At 42.9% G+C, this 20491-nt stretch overlaps 1 protein-coding gene across 1 annotated transcript in view; it reads left to right on the top strand.

Annotated features, from left to right (window-relative positions):
* The window catches only part of grik2 (glutamate receptor, ionotropic, kainate 2), a 342712-nt gene that overhangs the window by 188542 nt on the left and 133679 nt on the right, over positions 1-20491 (top strand). The window contains exons 8-9 of the mRNA XM_079836135.1: positions 10260-10367; positions 14361-14474. Coding sequence (XP_079692261.1) covers positions 10260-10367; positions 14361-14474 — 222 coding nt within the window. The remainder of the gene's footprint in view (positions 1-10259; positions 10368-14360; positions 14475-20491) is intronic.

Below are 20491 nucleotides of genomic sequence, written 5' to 3'. Positions count from 1 at the left end.
CTTTATTGAACTCAAACCCCCGTTGATCCACTTCCCTCATAAACTGATAACTCTCCTACCTCACATCTGCCTTCACTTTGTTATTTGCACTACTGACTGTTTATTACAGTAACAACTGTTTACTTATGCATTCTGCACCACCATACCGTAACTGGATAATGCTCATCTGCACTGCCGACTGTATTTACAGTAACAATGTTTACATTTGCATTTTGCACCGTACTTCTAACTGGAATATGCAACCACTTTCCACTGCACTTTTACACTTTCTTTCGGATAGCTCTGTCCATAATTTATTGTACTAACTTAATCCACTGCTATATTCCTCATATTAGCCTAACATATTACTGTATACCTCTAACTGTAAAATTCTGTTCAAGTAATAACCGTCTGTATATTTATTCATAGTACATAGTCACCTGTAAATTCTGTTTATAGTAATAGCCATCTGTATATTTATTCATAGTACATATTCACCTGTAAATTCTGTTTATAGTAATAGCCATCTGTATATTTATTCACTGTATATATTCATCTGTAAATTCAGTTCTACTTATAGTAATAACCATCTCTCTACTTATACATATTTATATATATTCAGAACATTTTTATGTCCTGCACTTACGCAACCATTGTATATATCCTGCACTTGCTGCTATTGCACTTCTGGTTAGACCTAAACTGCATTTCGTTGCCTTGTACTTGTACTTGTGTAATGACAATAAAGTTGAATCTAATCTAATCTAATCTAATTTTGTGAAAATAAAAAATCCCAGCCCAGTTTCAGTTAAACTTAAGTTAGTCTAAAGGAAATGAGTTCATACAACTCAAAAACAATGAAATTGTTGAGTTTACTTTAAATGTCAGTGCTGTGAACTCAAAAGAAAAATTAAGTTCTAAATACTTATAACAGTTATTTGAACTACTCATTTGTTTAATTTAAGTTTTAATTTTGAGCGTTAGGGTTTTATAGTGAGTACATGTTGTTAATTAATATGACTCAGTACTTAAATATATAACTACACTGTAACAATGTCACCTTAAAATAAAGTGTAACCCTTTATTGTGTCATGTTACAGTGAAATTACACAAATAAGTGCTATTAATATTATTATTATTAATAATAGTATTAGTTAATGGCATGCACTTTATACATTTAGCACTGCGATCAGCTGGTTTTCATGCCTTCAGTCAACAGAACATGCATGGAAAAGTTGTGTGCAATGGACAACATTTATTTGGAGAACTGCTTTATAGATTAAATTAACTAATTTAATAATTGAAGATCTTTATAACTGAACTGACTTCAGCTGAACAACAGTCGAAATGCTTAATTTTCCTGTTATCACTGTAAAACTGCTTTGACACAAGTGCTATATAAATAAAAGTGACTTGACAGAGTCATAAACTGTTCCCTACAACACTTCAGAGATTGAACATTGTGGTTTTTATTATCATGTTTTATGTAATGTGCTGCTTGTTTCTTTGCTGGTAAATTAACAAAAAAATATTACATTTGGATTATTAGAAGCAAGATATTAATGGCCACTTGGGGCAAACATTACACCAAAAATGTCAAAAAGGCTCATGAATGAGTTTTCATTTTTAATATTTATAAAATAGTTAATCAACATCACATGACCAAAACTGTCAGGATTATATCAGAAGGATAGCAAAGATATTGATTTTATACAACTCTTCAATAAACAAGACGTTAATATTGATGATTTACATTTCTGCGTCACTTTTCTCTGCTTTTTGCACAATGCAATTACTTTTAAACAAAGCTGCCATTGCTTATCTCACAGCAACAGTGGTGTTCCCTTTCGAGGGAACTCGCACTGCATCGAGACGACACTTTGGGGATGCTCCCTTAGCATCAGCGAATCTGAAACCAGAATGCCAACTAGGCCAATACGATTGGCGTGCGTGATGACGTAACCGTGACAGCATACCCGGAAGTATAAAAGGGGAGCTGGAACGTAATGTCGGCAGTTATCGCTCTTCAGCAATAGCGCTCTGTGTCAAAAAACTGTCTGTCCATTTATTGTTGTACGTCAGTGAGAAAGTGTGTGAATGATGGAAGAGAAAATGAGAGAGTTCATGCAGTGTGTGCATCCTTGCCCTCGTTATATGTCGGGCTTGGATACACACCTGCTGTGTGTGCACTGTCTGGGCGTTCAGCATGCTCGAGCGGCTCTCGAGGGAGCCGCTTGTGAGCATTGCGAAAAGCTGACGCTCAGAGTGCTCCGCTCTCGGCTGGCCGTGTTTGATGAGGCCGGCCAGCCTTGTGAGCCCCATGGTTCTGGACCCGCGGTCGCTGAGGCGGCTCGGCGTCGCAGATCATGGGGTTCACAGCGGGACTTGTCAGAGGGTTTCGGGACTGCTGCGGCACTTTCCCGATCCTCCTCTGACAGTTCCGAGGATCTTCATCCCCGTGTGGAAGCCCGCTCTGCGGCTTCTTCCCCCGGGGTGGGAGGTCCGGTGCTCGTTCTCTCCGGTTCCGAGGAGCCGGAGGAAATAGGCACCGAGGCGGGGGATGAAGCTGAGATTGTTTCAGCGCTTCATCCACCCGCCCAAGAGGAGTTGGTAGAGGTGTTGACCCGGGCTGTGGCCAAATTAAACATAAATTGGCCACAAGAGGCTCTGGAAATTCAGCCACCCAGTAGGCTGGATGACCGGTTCCTCTCGCACCGGGTTCAAACACCTCGCCGGGGCCTGCCTTTTTTCCCGGATCTACACACTGAGGTGTGCAGATCCTGGAAGAAGCCCTATTCCTCGCGTGTGTCAAATCCTCCGGTGTTGGATTATTCCAATGTTCTGGGGGCACGCGAGGCGGGCTATGGGGCGATGCCTCGGGTGGAGGAGGCTCTCACGAGCTATCTTTCACCCGACTCTGCATCGTCCCTTAAGGCTCCGGTTTTGCCCACCAAACCCTGTCGGGACACCTCATCATTGGTGGGCAAGGCTTATATGGCGGCTGGTCGGGCTGGTAGTTCCCTGCACACACTCTCCATTCTGCAGGCCTACCAGGCTGATCTCCTTAAGGAGTTAGACGAGGGAGATGGTCCCTCTCCGGAGGATATTCTGGAGCTAAGGAAGGCTGCAGATTTGTCTCTCCGCGTCACCAAGGAGACGGCCCATGCTATCGGCCGCTCCATGGCTTCTATGGTGACTGTGGAGAGGCATCTCTGGCTGAATCTGTCGGGGATAAAGGAGAAGGATAAAACCTTCCTCCTGGACTCCCCGATTTCGCCTTCTGGGTTGTTTGGAGACGCGGTTAACGCCGTTGTTTCCAGACACCAGGAGGTGAAGAAGCAGTCAGCAGCCTTCCACCAGTACCTCCCTCGTCGCTCAAAACCTGGGAAGGCTGGCCCTAGCGGACAGCCTCAGCCGTCATCCAGCTCCTCGCACCGAAAGGTGCAAAAGGAGAGCGTCGCATCTAGAGCCCCTCCCCTGGGAGCCTGGCAACAGAGGCGACGCTCTCAGCAGCAGTCTTCCGCTCCTAAGGGCGATCTACGGAACGTCCTTCAGGCGCGGAAGGCTGCTGGGAAGAAGTCCTAGCTTCGGCAGGGCTTCTAAGAGCGGTCCCTCCCGCAGAGGAGCAACCGAGGTTGTTTCCTCTGTGGCGCTCTGGGGAAATGGATGTGGTAATCCCGCCGTCTATGACGCTTCGGGCCACATCGATTTCCCGCAAACGCATGCTGCACCAGCCGCCTCTGGAAAGACCTGCGGCTGGGCAGCTCGTGCGTCTGCACATGGAGAACCGTTCCCAACTACTTCCTGCCGGTCAGCCGCTTCAGGGGGTTGGGGACGGGAACCGTGTAACACCCGACGCCAGCCTCGAGAGGCTGGTTCCCTTAGTAGATTATCTCGGCGCATGGAAATGCCTTCCGAATATTTCTACATGGGTCCTGGGTACTGTAGAAAAGGGTTACAGACTGCAGTTCGGTCATCCTCCTCCAAAATTCAGGGGTTTGTACTGGACTACAGTGGTGCCCGAGCGGGTTCGGGTAATGGAACTAGAAGTAAAAACCTTGTTAGCGAAGGAAGCCATAGAGCGTGTTCCTCCGCTGGAAAGGGAGTCCGGGTTCTACAGCCGGTACTTTATAGTTCCCAAAAAGGATGGAGGGTTGGGTCCGATAATAGATCTGAGGTTTTTGAATCTGTCTCTGAGGAGCTTCAGATTCAAAATGCTCACCATTCCCATGATCGTGAGTCAGATCCAGTCCGAGGACTGGTTCGTCACGATAGATCTGAAGGACGCATACTTCCACATCTCCATCCTCCCATGTCAGAGGAAGTATCTGAGGTTCGCTTTCGGGGGCGAAGCGTACCAATATCGCGTGCTTCCCTTCAGCCTAGCCCTCTCCCCACGCACCTTCACGAAGTGCATGGATGCAGATCTGGCTCCAATGAGACTTCAGGGCATCCGTGTGCTGAATTATATCGACGACTGGCTCATACTGGCCCAGTCGTACGATATGGCGTTCCGGCATCGAGATGTCGTTCTGGCCCACATAAGGTGCTTGGGGCTGAGACTCAACACAAAAAAGAGCGTGTTGACGGCGTCCCAGAGAACAACGTTCCTCGGGGTCGTATGGGATTCGACGACGATGCGGGCACAATTGTCTCCCGCGCGAGTCGAGACCATACTGCCGTCGGTCTCAGGAATAAGGCTAGGCCACAACATCACTGTGAGGCACTTTCAGAGGGTGCTGGGGCACATGGCAGCAGCGTCCAGCGTAATACCTTCTGGCCTGCTGAACATGAGACCCCTCCAGTGGTGGCTGAAAACCAAGGGGTTTTCCCCCAGAGGGAATCCCTTCCGTATGATCATGGGAACGCGCAAATGCCTTCGTTCCCTAGCCATATGGAAGAAACCTTGGTTCCTGTCCCAGGGGCCAGTGTTGGGAGCGTCCTGTTGCCGGAAATCCGTTTCAACAGACGCCTCCCTCACTGGTTGGGGCGCGGTCATGGAAGGCTGCTTTGCGAGGGGCCCGTGGGAGGGCCGTCATTCCTCCTGGCACATAAATTGCCTGGAGATGATGGCGGTCTACAAGGCTCTCAGGAGCTTTTTCCCGGACCTCTGCGGCCAACATGTCCTTTTACGGACAGACAATATGTCTGTCGTAGCGTACATCAACCCCCAGGGGGGTTTGAGGTCGCGCCCTCTTTACAGACTGTACTTTACTCCTGTGGTCCCAAGGGAAACTGTTGTCCATCAGGGCAATGTATGTCCCGGGGGTTCAAAATCAGGGAGCAGACATCCTGTCGAGGCAGGGGCTGAGGCCCGGGGAGTGGCGACTCCACCCAGAGGTGGTGGAGGCCATATGCAAGAGGTTCGGCCCAGTGGAAGTGGATTTGTTTGCGTCTCGAGAGACGTCCCACTGCCCACTGTGGTTTTCCCTCACGCGTCCAGCCCCGCTGGGTTCAGACGTGGCCGAGGCTGCGTCTGTACGCATTTCCCCCGATTGCTCTGCTCCCGGGAGTCCTGGAGAGGGTCAGGCGACAGGGGGTCAGTCAACTTCTGGTAGCACCCCGTTGGCCGACTCGAGTTTGGTTCTCGGATATCATAGCTCTGCTAGCAGGTCAGCCGTGGGAGATTCCTCTGAGGAGGGATCTCCTATCTCAGGCGGCGGGTACGATATTTTACCCCCGCCCGGAGATTTGGAACCTGTGGGTCTGGCCCCTGAGGGGACCAGGTACCTAGAGGCTGGCCTATCGGCGGAGGTGATAGAGACCTTACTCAGTTCCAGGGCTCTGTCTACGAGGAGACTGTACAGCCTCAAGTGGAATGTGTTTTCCACTTGGTGCAGGGAGCGTGAGGTGGACCCAGTTAACTGCCCAGTGGCTTCAGTGCTGGAGTTCCTCCAAGATCGCTTCTCTGCAGGGCTTACCCCGTCCACACTCAAGGTGTACGTGGCTGCCATTGCGGCTTTCCACACTCCTATGGGTGATGGGCCTCTGGGTAGGCACCATCTGGTTGTACAATTCCTCCGTGGGGCTCGGAGGATGAGGCCTGCGGCTCATTCCAGAGTTCCAACCTGGGACCTGGCAGTGGTTCTCGAAGGCTTGGCTGAGGCCCCCTTCGAGCCATTGGAGTCGGCCGAACCTAAGAACCTGACCCTTAAAGTGGCTTTTCTCCTCGCTATTACCTCTCTTAGGAGAGTGGGAGATGTCCAGGCCTTGGCGGTAACGCCAACCTGCCTGGAGTTTGCCCCGGGAGGAGTAAAAGCCATCCTACACCCTAGGCCGGGCTACGTGCCTAAGGTGCCATCGAGGGTGGTCAGGTCTTTGGTTCTGCAGGCATTTCATCCTCCGCCTCATGTGACGGCGGAAGAGGGGAGACTTCACCTACTCTGCCCGGTTAGGGCGCTCAGAGTTTATTTGGCGAAGTCTGCACAGTGGAGGAGATCACAACAACTGTCGGTGTGTTTTGGCTCACCTAAGAAGGGATTGCCTGCGTCTAGTCAGACAATCAGCAATTGGATTGTCCAGGCAATTACCATGGCCTACCAGGTGCGCAGTTTGCCTTCACCTGTGGCCGTGAGGGCTCATTCCACCAGAGGCATGGCCTCTTCGGTGGCCCTTCTTTCTGGGGTCCCCTTGCAGGATATCTGCGAGGCGGCCGGGTGGGCTACCCCACACACATTTATCAGGTTCTATAGCCTGGATCTCCCTACAACGCCTGGTGCTAGGGTGCTCCAGTCCTAGCTGTGCCCGGTCTCCGGCTTCACACTAGGGCAGGCGCTACCCTTCGGTGTGGCCTAGTTGGGATTCGTTCCCCAAAGTGTCGTCTCGATGCAGTGCGAGTTCCCTCGAAAGGGAACTGCTCGGGTTATGTATATAACCCTTGTTCCCTGAGAAGGGGAACGAGCACTGCATCCCGACGCCACACCTCGGCGCGTCTGGAGCGCATGCTTCAGAGCGATTACTGCCGACATTACGTTCCAGCTCCCCTTTAATACTTCCGGGTATGCCGTCACGGTTACGTCATCACGCACGCCAATCGGATTGGCCTAGTTGGCATTCTGGTTTCAGATTCGCTGATGCTAAGGGAGCATCCCCAAAGTGTCGTCTCGATGCAGTGCTCGTTCCCTTTTTCAGGGAACAAGGGTTATATACATAACCCGAGCAGTTTCGTTACTGAATGAATCGAGTGAGTCAATGATTCAGCGACCCATTCATAAACATTTAAATTTTAAAATAAAAATAAATTTTAAAATCTAGTAATGATGCTGAAAATTCATCTTTGATTACAGGAATAAATGCATTTTAAGATATATTAAAAATAGAAAACAGGTATTTTGACTTGCAACACTATTTCACAATATTACTGTTCTTCTGTATTTTTGATCAAATAAATGCAGACTTGGTGAGCAGAAGCACTTTCATCTCCACCAGGTTTTTGCATATATGCCTGGTTATAATGTTTTCGCCATTGTTAAATACATTACTGCTGTCATGATCAACAGAAAATGTGCTTCGAATGAAACTTTCAGCAGGTGTTAATAATGTTGATTGCACCAGGCATGTGTTTGCCTTTTGTATTGAAACACCATGTGAAAGTGCAGCAGTTTGCCCTGTGCGCTTGTGTGTGTGCGTTTGCTTGTTTCTGACCTGGAATACCACTCGATGAGAGCACTGCCGTGCAGAAGGCAGCAAATTTATCTTAATCTCTGAAAATGATTCTTCTCCGTGCTATTTTCAGGAAAACTAGGACGGCTAATCTGAACTCTCCTGTCATTCTGCTGCCTATATTTAGACAGACTAAAAACCCTTCTTTTATTTGCTGTGCATGATATCTTAACCAGCCAGCTAAGACCAAAGGCAAACCGAGAGGGAGATATAAATACATTAAAATCAAGGTGGTCTGCTCTCCGTGAGCCAGTGCATAAATTGACTCAAATCTCTGCTCGTGATGACCCTGCTCTAGACCCTACTGCCCCCTGCCTTTGGTTCTTCTTTGTCTAGACTACAAGCAGAGCCTGGGGCTGCGGAAAGACTGCTGAAGCTGTGCGGAGGTTTTTGTTGGAAAAGATAATTGGAGGGCTGCTTAGTCTGACGACATTTCACCGTCTTTGAAAATGCCAAAGCACTAATCTAGATGGATACCTGGTACTGACCTAAAAACAGATGCATCGTTTACAGTGTATCCACTATGGGGGCTGAAAACTTTTTGATGCATTGCAGTAGTGAATCACACTCGTACAAAAACACAAATCCATACTGCAACTGCACTAGCAGACCGTAGAATTTAATTTTGTCATTGTGTGGCTGGGTTCACACCTCATTCGAATGTTTTCCCTTACTTGAATCAGGGTTGATTTTTTTTATGACAGTGAAGAGCAGAAATCACACTAATCTGGCCTATAATTTGCAATCTGAGAGCAGCTCAGGCTGCCTTTTAGCTGGTCTTCTCTGTGAAAAAGAATTGATGCAGCTAAACACACATCCACAGGTGTTTTTATCTTCTGGGAAAAACATTTTCATAAAGCACAATTTTACTAGTTTATTTTGTTGGTCTACTAACTACATCATATAGTGGATAAATATACAGTAAATTAAATTTTGCATTACAATTTTGTTGTTTTTGTTTTTGAAAATCATATATTTAAGCTTTTTTCACATCTAGCTTTTTATGTACAGTAAATACACCTATTTTCAAAAATATTTATTGTATAATTTGACATAAATAATGAAAAAAAATACATTATTGCTATTTAAATATGTAGTAGATACTGTACTCTGGATATTGACTAGTTTTATTTTAGTATCCTTGAGATACTATTATAGTTTTTATTTATATTTTGAATTATTTTTTGTTAATTTTAGTTAAAGTTTTAGTAATTTAGTTTTGTGTTTCTGTCATTTGTATTAGTTTTTTAGTTAATTTAGATTAACCAATATCGATTCTGCAGTCCGTAACTTTTTTGGTTAAAAATGATCCAAAATAAAAAATTTAAACAAAGGCACAACCAGCCAGTGTTCAAAACTACATTCTTACCTTAGCCTGATTCACAACGGTAAGCTTGCAATAATGTGTTATAATCTGAGTGGCATTGGTAGGTTTCCGCAGGAAATCCGATCATGTCGCCGTTTATCTTTGCTTCTTTAATTCACGCCTGTATACATAAAGAAGGAGTCCGGCTAGGCTATATATTTGCATGTGAGGATGCTGCAGGTGGCGGATCATTTATAGCCTTTTCTCACAGCAGCTGGAATAATTAAATTTATCATTTTCATGGCAGATTGTAATCCAGAAAGATCCAAATGTCATCATCAGTGACAACTGGAGATTCACCTGTAGTCAAAAGCAAATGATTAGACTGTACAGAAACTGAAATCTACAGGTAACGCTAATACACACTAAATATACGTAGTCATGCAATGCTGATGTTGTAAGCATTAACAATTTGAGAACAAAGTATAACAATAATAATAACTTGCACGGTTTGACGTGAAATGAGCTAAGCGATCGTTAGATTTAATCACCGTTGGTAGTGTGATTTATTGTAATGCCTTTTTTCTCAGTTAGTCAGAACAAAAGTGGCAGACATGTTATTCACTTTTTCCGGTGAAAATTCTTATTTTGGTCGTACTTCCAAGATGTAAAGTCTGTGATTCTGAAGTACAGTATCCACACCGGTGCGGTGAATGAATGACAGACACACACACTCCTCAAAACATTAGATTCATCCGCGCTGAGGAGCCGCCGATGCACAACCCACGTAAAGATGATAATTCCACAAATAACTGCAATTGCAGGTTTCAAACAGAGATGGCGACAAAGAGGCAAAACTTACGGACTGCAGTTTTTATTATATTTTTACATTACCTGTTTAAACCTGTCTTCAATATGTAATGTGTGTTTGAATAAATTCCTCATGAAAACAAGTGTTAGTGTTTATTATGTTTGTATACAAATCAGTTAATTTTACTATTAATATTATTGTAATGTATCAACTGACAGGGTTCCCTGTGTAGTTTAAAGCTTTAGTTCAAAACGATTTTTTTTCCTCGAGTAAAACATACTGTACCTGATATATGTCTCAAATGAATCAATATAAAATCGAATCAAGAACGCAATTAAATCGAATCGTAAGCTTGTGAATCTAAGTCGAATTGAATCATGAAATTTTAAAGTGTGAACCGTACATTCTGATAAATTATATATATTCACAGTTTGGCCAGAAAGGAAGAATTCACTGGATGTCGCAGGTTGGCTATAATGAATACTTTTCTTATACCTCCAGGCCCACTGGGACGGCTTGACTGGACGGATAAATTTCAACAGGACCAACGGCCTGAGGACAGATTTCGATCTTGATGTGATCAGCCTGAAGGAAGAAGGGCTAGAGAAGGTGCTGAATTCCTCTGGTTTCATATGTCCTTAGTTATGTACCTGCTGTCCTTCATAAGGACAAATGTGTGTAAACTTGAAAATACACACACTTACCCAGCCATTTAATGACAGACAATAAAAATCCTCCACACACACACACACACACACACACACACACACACACACACACACACACACACACACACACACACACACACACACACACACACACACACACACACACACACACACACACACACACACACACACACACACACACACACACACACACACACACACACACACACACACACACACACACACACATATACGGAGAGCCTCTAACCTCCCAGTTCTCTTCCACATGTGTCTGCACCTTCATGAATAATTTATCCCATTAATAATAAGGCCCTCAGTAGCCCTTTAGCCTTATGAAGTCTGAATTAAACAGGTGATTTGCAATTACAAGCTACAGGCTGTGTGTTTTCTGAAGTACTTTGTTTTTTGATGGTTGAACGTGCGTGAACGTCTGCACTTTGTCATCTTGTTTTGAGTCGTCAGCTCTCAAGAGGGTCCTCTGAAGTAAATGAGATGGCTTTGAGAAGGGGGGAATGGGATTGCAGTCCTTTGGTCCACTGAAGCAATTCTCATTTACTCACTCTCTTTTTTTCCATCCCTCCATTTTGCTCTCTTATGCATCACCTAAGCCTCTGTGCAGATAATGTCCCAATGAGTAAAGAACCCAGACAACATTCACTAAAACATCTCGTCTACGACTGTAGCCCTGGTTCCCTGAGAAGGGAATGAGACGTTGCTTCAGAATGTTGACACAATGGGAATTCCTCTGCGTTACTGCATCTGTAGCATGTGTGAAATCACTCCAAACTCATTGGTAAAACATAGTCCCATGATAGATGATGGCTGTAAGTTACTTACCCCTTTTCCACCAAGGCAGTTTGAGTGCTAGTTCGGAGCCAGCCTAGTTTCAAATCGGTTCTTTGTCTGTCAACACCCAAAGCACCAGCTCTGAACTAGGAAAAGTGGTTCTTAAGTAGCACCAAAACATTGCTGGTATAGAAGTAAGAACCTCTTGCGTCAGGGGCTAGGGGCAGGCTTACCGTGACCAACAAGATAAACACAAACTTGTGACCGCCATTTTTTAAATAGCAGCTAATCGAGCTAATAGCTACTCAATTGTAAATCTCTGTCTATACAAATTATGGCAAGCTGCACGAATGCATTGGATTCGCTGTGTTTTGATGCCGATGTAGGATCGTAAAGCCATGTGCATCAATAGTAACGCAACATTCGTCATTGTTAATGGAAGGCTAGTTCGAGATGCATCAGTGCTGTGCAGACCGTTCGCCATATGACATCAAAGTACATCAAGAGCATACGACTCCTTATGCTTTTGAATCTTTCTTGCGGTACTTTGATAGCATAAGCTGATCGGTATGTGCAGCGCTGATGCATCTCGATCAAGCCTGGTGTGTTTGTGTTTCCAGCTGCCTCGCTAGCATTGCTGAGAAAGATGAGAGATCATGAGACGTATACAGTGACGTAAGACCTGGCTCTGTGGCGGTTCTTAGAAGGCTCGTCAGTCGAACCAACTCCAAACCGGCACTAGCACTAGCTCTGAACTAGCACTTGGTTCATGCTGGTGGAAAACTACAGCATCTTGTACCCTTCTCAGGGAACCAGGGTTACAGTCATGACTGAGACGTTCCCTTTCGAGGGAACTCAACGCTGCCTCAGAATATTGCCGCTACGGAAACGTTCACACCCACTACACCATACAGAACAAATGCCTGCCCAAAAGTTGTGAAAAACTTGAGTCGCAAGCACTTGAGCCTGTGGTAGATTCCATATCCAGGGTATAGAACCTGATGAAGGTGTATGGAGAGGACAAGCCTGCCAAATCACAAACATCCTGTAAGGAAACCCCTGATAACAATGCCTTAGAGGAAACCATACACCTAGTAGAAAGGGCTCTGATGATTTAGGACGAAGGAAGACAACGCACTGAAATTGCCCCAACAATCTATTTGCTTATGCGTTGCCCTAGGACAGGGGTGTCCAATCCTGCTCCTGGAGGGCCACTGTCCTGCAAAGTTTAGCTCCAACCCTAATCAAACACATGTGAACAAGCTAATCAGGATCTTACATGCATACTAGAAACTTCCAGGCAGGTGTGTTGAGGCAAGTTGGAGCTAAACTCTGCAGGACAGTGGCCCTCCAGGACTGAGTTTGGACACCCCTGCCCTAGGAGAAAAGCACTCCTGAAGGAACTCCAGCACTGAACCAACCGGACAGTTAACTGAGTCCAAATGGTGCTCTCTGCACATTAAATTAAGAGTTTACTCTTTAAGTCAAACAGTTCCCTTGTGGAGCGAGCTCTAGAGTTAAGGATGGTCTCAGCAACTTTAGTTAAGAGACCAGAGTTCAAGTGTTGATTCCCCTAAGGGGCCTCTCCAGAACTCCCAGGAGCAGAGCGATCAGGGCAAAAGTGTACAGGCGTAGCCTTGGCCACGTCCGAACCATGGCATCCCAAAGGAACTGGATATGTGAGGGAGAACCAGAGCGGAGAGTGCAGTGATTGCAAACAATCCACTTCCACCTGGCCGAACTACCTCTAATCAACTGCCTAGACAGGATGTCTGTATGCTGATTCAGGTGCCCAGGGCACGTTAACTGCCCACACAAAGAGCAGCTTGTCCTGGGCCCAGAGGAGTATCTGGTGCGGCAAACTGCATAGAGAGTGTGACCCCAGACACCCCCCCCCCCCCAGTGATTTATGAATGAGACTACCGATATGTTGTCTAAGTGGACAAGGACATGGTAGCCTTTGAGATCCAGGAATAAATATCTCAGTGCTAGAAATACAGTCATCATCACCAGGCAATTTATGTGCCATAAAGGATATGACCTCTCCATAGACCTTGAATTGAGTGTCTGTCTAAGACCACACCCTAGCCCTTGAAGTAAGCATTTGTCATAAGCATCTAGTGACAAAGCACATGAATCTTTCCCAAAACCAAAGGCCTCTTCCACATCACTAGGGTACAACAAAAAACTGTGCATAACCCTGATGATGAGAAATAGGTTGCCCTTTAGGGAAAACCCCTTGATCTTGAGTCACTACTGCATTGGTTTCATGTTTAGAATCACATTGGACATGACTGCCATGAGTTCCAACAGTTTCTGAAACTGTTTTGCAGTGCGTTTCCACCACAGTATCTTTCCCCAGGAACTAGGGACTTTGGAGTGGTACTCGGTGTGTTTCGACTGCAACGACCAGGGTCTAAATGAAGTTCAGGGTAAAAATTTCCCTCTCAAAAAGTTGAAAATACGATTGATGGACCGATAACGAGGTTCAGGCTTTATTAAGCTTATATGCGGAGGACGAAATCCTGCGGGAACTGGAAAGTCACGCGCAGTCCTACATTACCGGACTAATTTGCCTAATCTTCACAGTACTTTTGACCGTGATGGAAATGCTTGCATTGTAGTCGAGTCTCATATCACATCTAGAAAAGTGGTTCTCTGAAATGGAGAAAGCACATTCTTCTTCTAGTTTAGTCTTAACCCGAAGCACCACAAGTGCCTAGACTGAGCTAGAATAAATCAATAAATCAGTCGTAAATGTGATTGAGCATTCTGCTGGAATCGCAACAGAGCCAGAGCTGAATTCATGCACTCTGTGAAGGTGCGAGGTGACAAGGCTAGGCCGAAGGGAAGAGCCCAATATTGGTACACTGCCTGTGTTGAGGAAGGATGGCTGGAGAAAATAAGCATCTTCTATTGTAACAAACCAGTCCTAAGACTTGATTTGGGATTTGGGACACAATATGTTTCAGCATTAGCATCTTGATCCCGTAAGTCCAGAGGGCACGGTTCAGACGCAGTCACACATAAGCATTCCCATAGTGTCAAAATTATGATGCAGCATTAAGTTCCCTCTTTATTTGTATCATGTCATAGATTTATGAAAATATTGTGGTTTTGTTTGCAGATTGGGACATGGGATTCTACAAGTGGTTTGAACATGACGGAGAACCAGAAGGGAAAGGCAGCCAATGTGACTGACTCTCTCTCCAACAGATCGCTGGTGGTGTCCACTATACTGGTAAATAAAATGTTTTATCTTTTATAATTTCTACGCACTTTATTTCTTCTAGTTTGCATGCATAATATTTCAGTGATTGCCCACAAGTGTGAGTGTGAAATGAGTCCTGCATTTGCAGCATTGTACTGTACATTGTACATTCATGTGTTGCCGTTTCATTTGCCTCGTATTTTATTTGAGATAAATTGTGCGGAAGAGCACTTTTAAATTCTCTTACATTGACACTAGGCCACTGACACTGACAGCAGACCCTGAAAACTCTCTCTAAAAGATATAATATATATTTTATTGCTCCTTCACCTTCTTTTCTCGGATTTCTCTGATATTTGAAGCCAAAGGCAGCTCACTCGTGTCAGATCGCACTATCATCGTCCCTGAGTGACAGAATACTCGATGTTTGTGGTTTGAGGCTGTTCCAACCATTCCGGTCTCGTACCACCAATCAGGATAGGAGCTTTATTCCTGTCATCTTTTCAGACGCTACGCCTATTGATGAAATAAACTAAGAAAACTCTTCAGTTTCTGTAGAGTGCACTACTCTTTGAAGTATCTCACTGTTCTCATTTAAGTATCAGTTCTAGGAGTTAGGAGTGCTATTAGTAGTCTTCTTTTAAACAAAAAATTATAGAGTATACTTACTTTTTACACAGTTATTGGAGATTAACAAAATTATGCTTAAGTATGCATAGTTAATACTTCTACTTAATATTTGTATTGAGATATACTTAAGTATAATTAAGTATGTTACTTTAAATCTAATTTACATACTGAAAAATATACAGAAAAGTCTAAGCATATTTGACTTTCTTTTACTTAAAGTAACACGCCACTATTTTTGAAAATAGGCAAATTTTCCAACTCCACTAGAGTTAAACAATTGAGTTTTACTGTATTTGAATCCATTCAGCCGATCTGTGGGTCTAGCGGTAGCACTTTAAGCAGGCGCTGCGTAATATCATCGCACCGATTGACCCATTGTACGGCAGCAAAGTTCCTTGATTATTACGCAGGAATGAGAGTATAGTTCCTAGCCATTTCGGTCTAGAAAATCGTAACTTTTCATTTTCCGTCAGTCTTAGTACACGATGTAACTACAGAAAAGTCAAGTTTTAAATAGGAAAAATATCGGAACTCTTTGGTCATTTTTTAAGCGAGATGCTAACCAGATTCAGATTCAATGATCTATGCTAAGCTATGCTAAAAGTGCTACCGCCAGACCGGAGATCGGTCTAATGGATTCAAAAACGGTAAAACTCGACTGTTTAACTCTAGGGGAGTTGGAAAATGAGCCTATTTTCAAAAATAATTCCTTTAAACTTTTGATTATAATTATTCTGAGGCCTTGTAGTTGTGTTTGCTATTTAGATAGAGTAGCTTATTAAATACTTTAAAAAAACTTAAAAACTAAAATACTTAAAATAAAGTTGAAGTTTTTTTCCAAGTATACCTTATGTATACTAATATCAGTGCACTAGTAGTATACTTGTATTTGTACCATTTCAGTACTTTTTGAGAGAGTATTAAACTGGATATCTTTTTAGTTTATAAAAGTGTACTTTCAAATGTACTTTAAGTGTAGTAGTAGTACATTTTGAATTTACAACTAGTTTAAATCTAGGTGTATTGCTAGTTCACTAGTCATATACTTCTAACCCATTTTTAGCTTATGAAAGAACACTTTGATGAATACTCTCAGTAAAATACTATTTTAAATTTTTTTATACTGCAAGTATACTTGTAAGTTTTCTTTAAGTGAACTTAACATTTACTACTTATCTTTACTATTTTATATATTTTTGCACTTTAATATGCACTGGAAAAAATGGAGTGTGTTCAATATAAATACTTATCCCCCCTATTCTACAGACAATTTCGATAGAGTAGTTTGGCAACCTTTTTGTCATTAAGTGACTATTTTAATGGATTTATAATTATATAGCACATTGTGTGTAACATAATCATTTCACATCAATCACTTTATAAACACTTTCTTATTTGAGTACTAGCATGGAAATAGTGCAGCATCTTAAATATTTCCAAAGCATTTTATTTTTTAAATACTTTTTAAAATTTTGTTTGTTTTCATAAATAACAGATTTCCAGTGTGACCCTATACTTAACCCGTACGTGCTGCTTATATTTATCAATCAGCAAAAATATACCTTCTTTCAGCAATAAAGTGTCTGGATGAGAGTATGAAGTTAGGACTGATGGGAACGGAATTTGTGATTCACACTTCAAGCACGTGCCTTGATCTGTGTCGAGCGATGTACAGTGGTTGCATGTTTGTTGCAAGTTTTCTCTTTAATTGTATTTATAGCTCCTAACTTAATATCACTGTGTGCTATATATACGTGCATCTCTCTCGCTATTGCTCACGTGCCCGTGGTTTTTGCACACGTACCGTAGGTTGCCGACCCCTGGTTTATGCCACAAGCTGATGTGTTGTGTCAAACAATGTCACAAACTTGCATTAAAATTGCTTTTTGATTGAATTGATGAAAACAAAAACAACATAAAGGTTAACAGGTTTAGTGTCACAGGAAACAGTCAGTCAATTGACATTTGTGGCAATCTGCATTTTTTTTTTTTGTCCCTTTGATCATGCAGTCAGAAAATAAAAAAGGGAAATGTCTTCTCTGCTTTATGCCTCTAAATTCCTTCACTGTTGCATCACTCAGAGTTTCTGATGATGGACTTGCTGTCAAACTGTTTCAAATATTGGTACATATTTATAGATTTCAAATTAGAATGCACGCACAAATTCTCCTACCTTGCAAAATTTTTTTTTTTTAAAGCATCAAGATTTAATAAGTCAGTAAGAGGGGAATGCATTTTCTTCATTAGCTTTGAAAGGCGTAACTTACCTACTGTCACGATCCACTGGATCTAAGTGTGAGGCGAGTTATGAGAGTTATGATCAATTATGTTCTCAGTATCAATTTCATATTAGTATTCTCTAACGCCATGTGGAAGTGGCATCATCATTGCAATATTAGCAAGGGAGTCTGTGAATTATGTGATGCTCTGCGGTATTATTTCTCTCTTTTAAGAACATTACATGCTATTTGATAAAATTAGATAATTTCAAAAGATTGAAAAACACTAGAGAGGAGCTTATTTACTGTTAATTATACATGTATGTTTGAATAAATTTGTCATGAAGATTTGTCAAGTGGCATACCAAATGAGATGTTCCCTGTATAGTTTACAGCATTATTTGGGAGAGATTTTTTTTTCTACAAAACAGGGTACATAACACACAGTTTCTGCCAGTCTCATGTTAATCTTGAGTATCTATAGAGTAGTGTTGATCCTTCATATCTCCGAAGAGTCTTTAGTTTTATCATATTTATAAAAGACAGATACACTGTACGATTCTTTCTGAAAACAGCCGAGCTCGTGGAGGCGTGCAGTGGGCGCACACACACACACACACACACACACACACACACACACACACACACACACACACACACACACACACACACACACACACACACACACACACACACACACACACACACACACACACACACACACACACACACACACACACACACACACACACACACACACACACACACACACACAATACATCATGGCATTATCCCTGGATAACTCTCGATTCACTTTACGTTGGTGTTGTTCACATTATATGCACTTATGCGCCGATTGCCAACAAAACACACACATTTGATGCAGTTTCACTCACCGCCTGCGGTTTCCACTCATGACCGGGAACAAACACACACACTTGCAGAACTCTTGCTCCTGAAAAACAAACTGCATCCACTGTTTCCTTAACGCTGGGTTATTTGGGAATCTGAACAAGGTGATCTTTCCCTCACACCAGAAACACACTTCTTTAGTGACATTTTAGATTTCGTGGTCTAAAAACAAAATGACGGCTTCTGTAACCCGAACTAAGCTCGTTGATGGACTCGCTCTTGCTCTTGCTTCGGTTGATGTGTGTGTTTGTTGCACTTATTTTATTAATAACTTACAGGACTGTCCCTGTAATAAGTGCACCGTAAGTTGCTTTGGATAAAAACGCATCTGCCAAATGCATGAATGTGTGTGTGTGTGTGTGTGTGTGTGTGTGTGTCTCTGTGTGTGTGTGTGTGTGTGTGTGTGTGTGTGTGTGTCTGTGTGTGTGTGTGTGTGTGTGTGTGTGTGTGTGTGCTCATCCGGGAGCCCATACAAGGAACTCCGCCCTTTATGGCCATACTCGAAAAAAACTTTCAGAAACATATTCAAATCCTGAGGGATTATATTTGGCACAGAAATACTCTGTCATACATCCAATTTTGGCCATGTTTAGCATGAGACTCCAACTCTTTTATGGTGTAATTAAGTCAGAATGCATGAAATAGCATTCAACCCCCCCCCCCAATTAAATCAAACTATGGGTATCGGCAGATATTCTGAATAATCAGCTATCGGCATCGGCTGAGAAATTTTGTATCGGTTCATCTCTAATCATTATATCAGATAAAATGGTAAACTAAAGCCCTATTTGGACGGGATTAGTTTTACTAAGGTTGATGGAGTAATGTAATTTTACCACAGGAAGTCTGGAATATTAATGGCCAATTTACACGGGATAAGAAATCTCAGTAAAACTGGCAGAAGTGGGAGGAGTAACTCGATTTACCCACCGCCGTCTCCTTCCTGATATCACGTGTGCAAACACATATAATCTATATATATAACCTATATACAATATAACAGTTAGGTCCGGTCGAACAATTTATTAATTCAATTAATTCAATTCTGATTGGATTCTGTTGATAATAGGCACTCACCTAAAGCTAAAAGAAGTTTTGTGCTTCTTACAAGTGCTTTTGATGCTTTTTTTATCTGAATTGTAAGCAGAAAACACAGGATTAGTATTACCTGAGGTATTTTTACTGACCCTTTAACAGAAGGTAAAAGTCGCTGTAATCTTTACTGACATTGTCCGTAATGATTACTGAGATGGCACATTCGGACGGGACTAAAATCAGTGAGAAGCTCTGGTAATAATTACTTTACCCCCACCCCCCCCCCCCCCCCCCCTCTCCATGTCAAACTAATCCTGTCAGAATAGGGCTTTAGATGTGCTTCAGAACTCCAAGATCCTCAAAGTAAGTTTACTTGTGTTAATAAACAAAATAAATTCAAGACAAAAGGTCAAATTCTTTAAACGGAGTGTAGTGTGAGTGTTTTCATTCTCAGCGACCAATCAGAATGCATCAAATGCTACAAATGCTAGTTGTCTGAGTCAGGCGGCCAAGGATCAAAGCTGTCATGAATAAAAAGGAGAGAAAGTGTGAGAGGAGACTGCTGGGAGGGGTGAATGCTGAGCGGTGAATGTCAGTCCTTACATGAAAGTTTAATGCCCTCAGGTTTGCCTCTGAAGCCGTCATTGTGCTGCTGCAGAAAGGAAATTGTTATTAATAGGCTGTGAGCAAACATGCTGCAGGTTTGCCCTAACATTTCTAAAAAAAAAAGGCATGAAAGATGAGGTGAGAGAGCTTCAATTATGTTTGCATTTTTTTTACTTGTCTAAGGACAATTTTTCTAAACGTATTATTAAATGTTTGTCATATTTTGTCTTCATAACTCTTAAATGTAATAAATAAAATAAAATAAAATAAAATATTATGGGCCAGATTTACTAACAGATTGCTTCAGCGCAAACCCTCTTTTGGGATCAGGATTTACTAAAGACACGCAGTGAAAAATTAGCATTGAAAAGGCGTGGACAGGGTTATTTTTGCAGCTGATCTTATGATGTATTTGCACATACATATATACATGCATTTGTAGGAGTTTCCCTTTCAGACGCAGTATGTGAGGAGAGTATTTAAATGTTTCATGTAAAGTGATTTTCTAAGGTTTGCGCTCGTCAATTTACTGGTGTTAGCGGCATTATTTACCGCCCAAAAAAGCATGTCTTAAAGGGGTCAGGAACTGGCTTTTTTTTTTTTTATACTGTTGTCTGAGGTCAACTTATGACGTTCACGTGGTTT

Source organism: Gobio gobio, assembly GCF_949357685.1.
Source record: "Gobio gobio genome assembly, chromosome: 15".
Taxonomy (NCBI): domain Eukaryota; kingdom Metazoa; phylum Chordata; class Actinopteri; order Cypriniformes; family Gobionidae; genus Gobio; species Gobio gobio.
The sequence above is the reverse complement of the archived record's forward strand: the minus strand, read 5'-3'. Positions and strand labels throughout refer to the sequence as shown.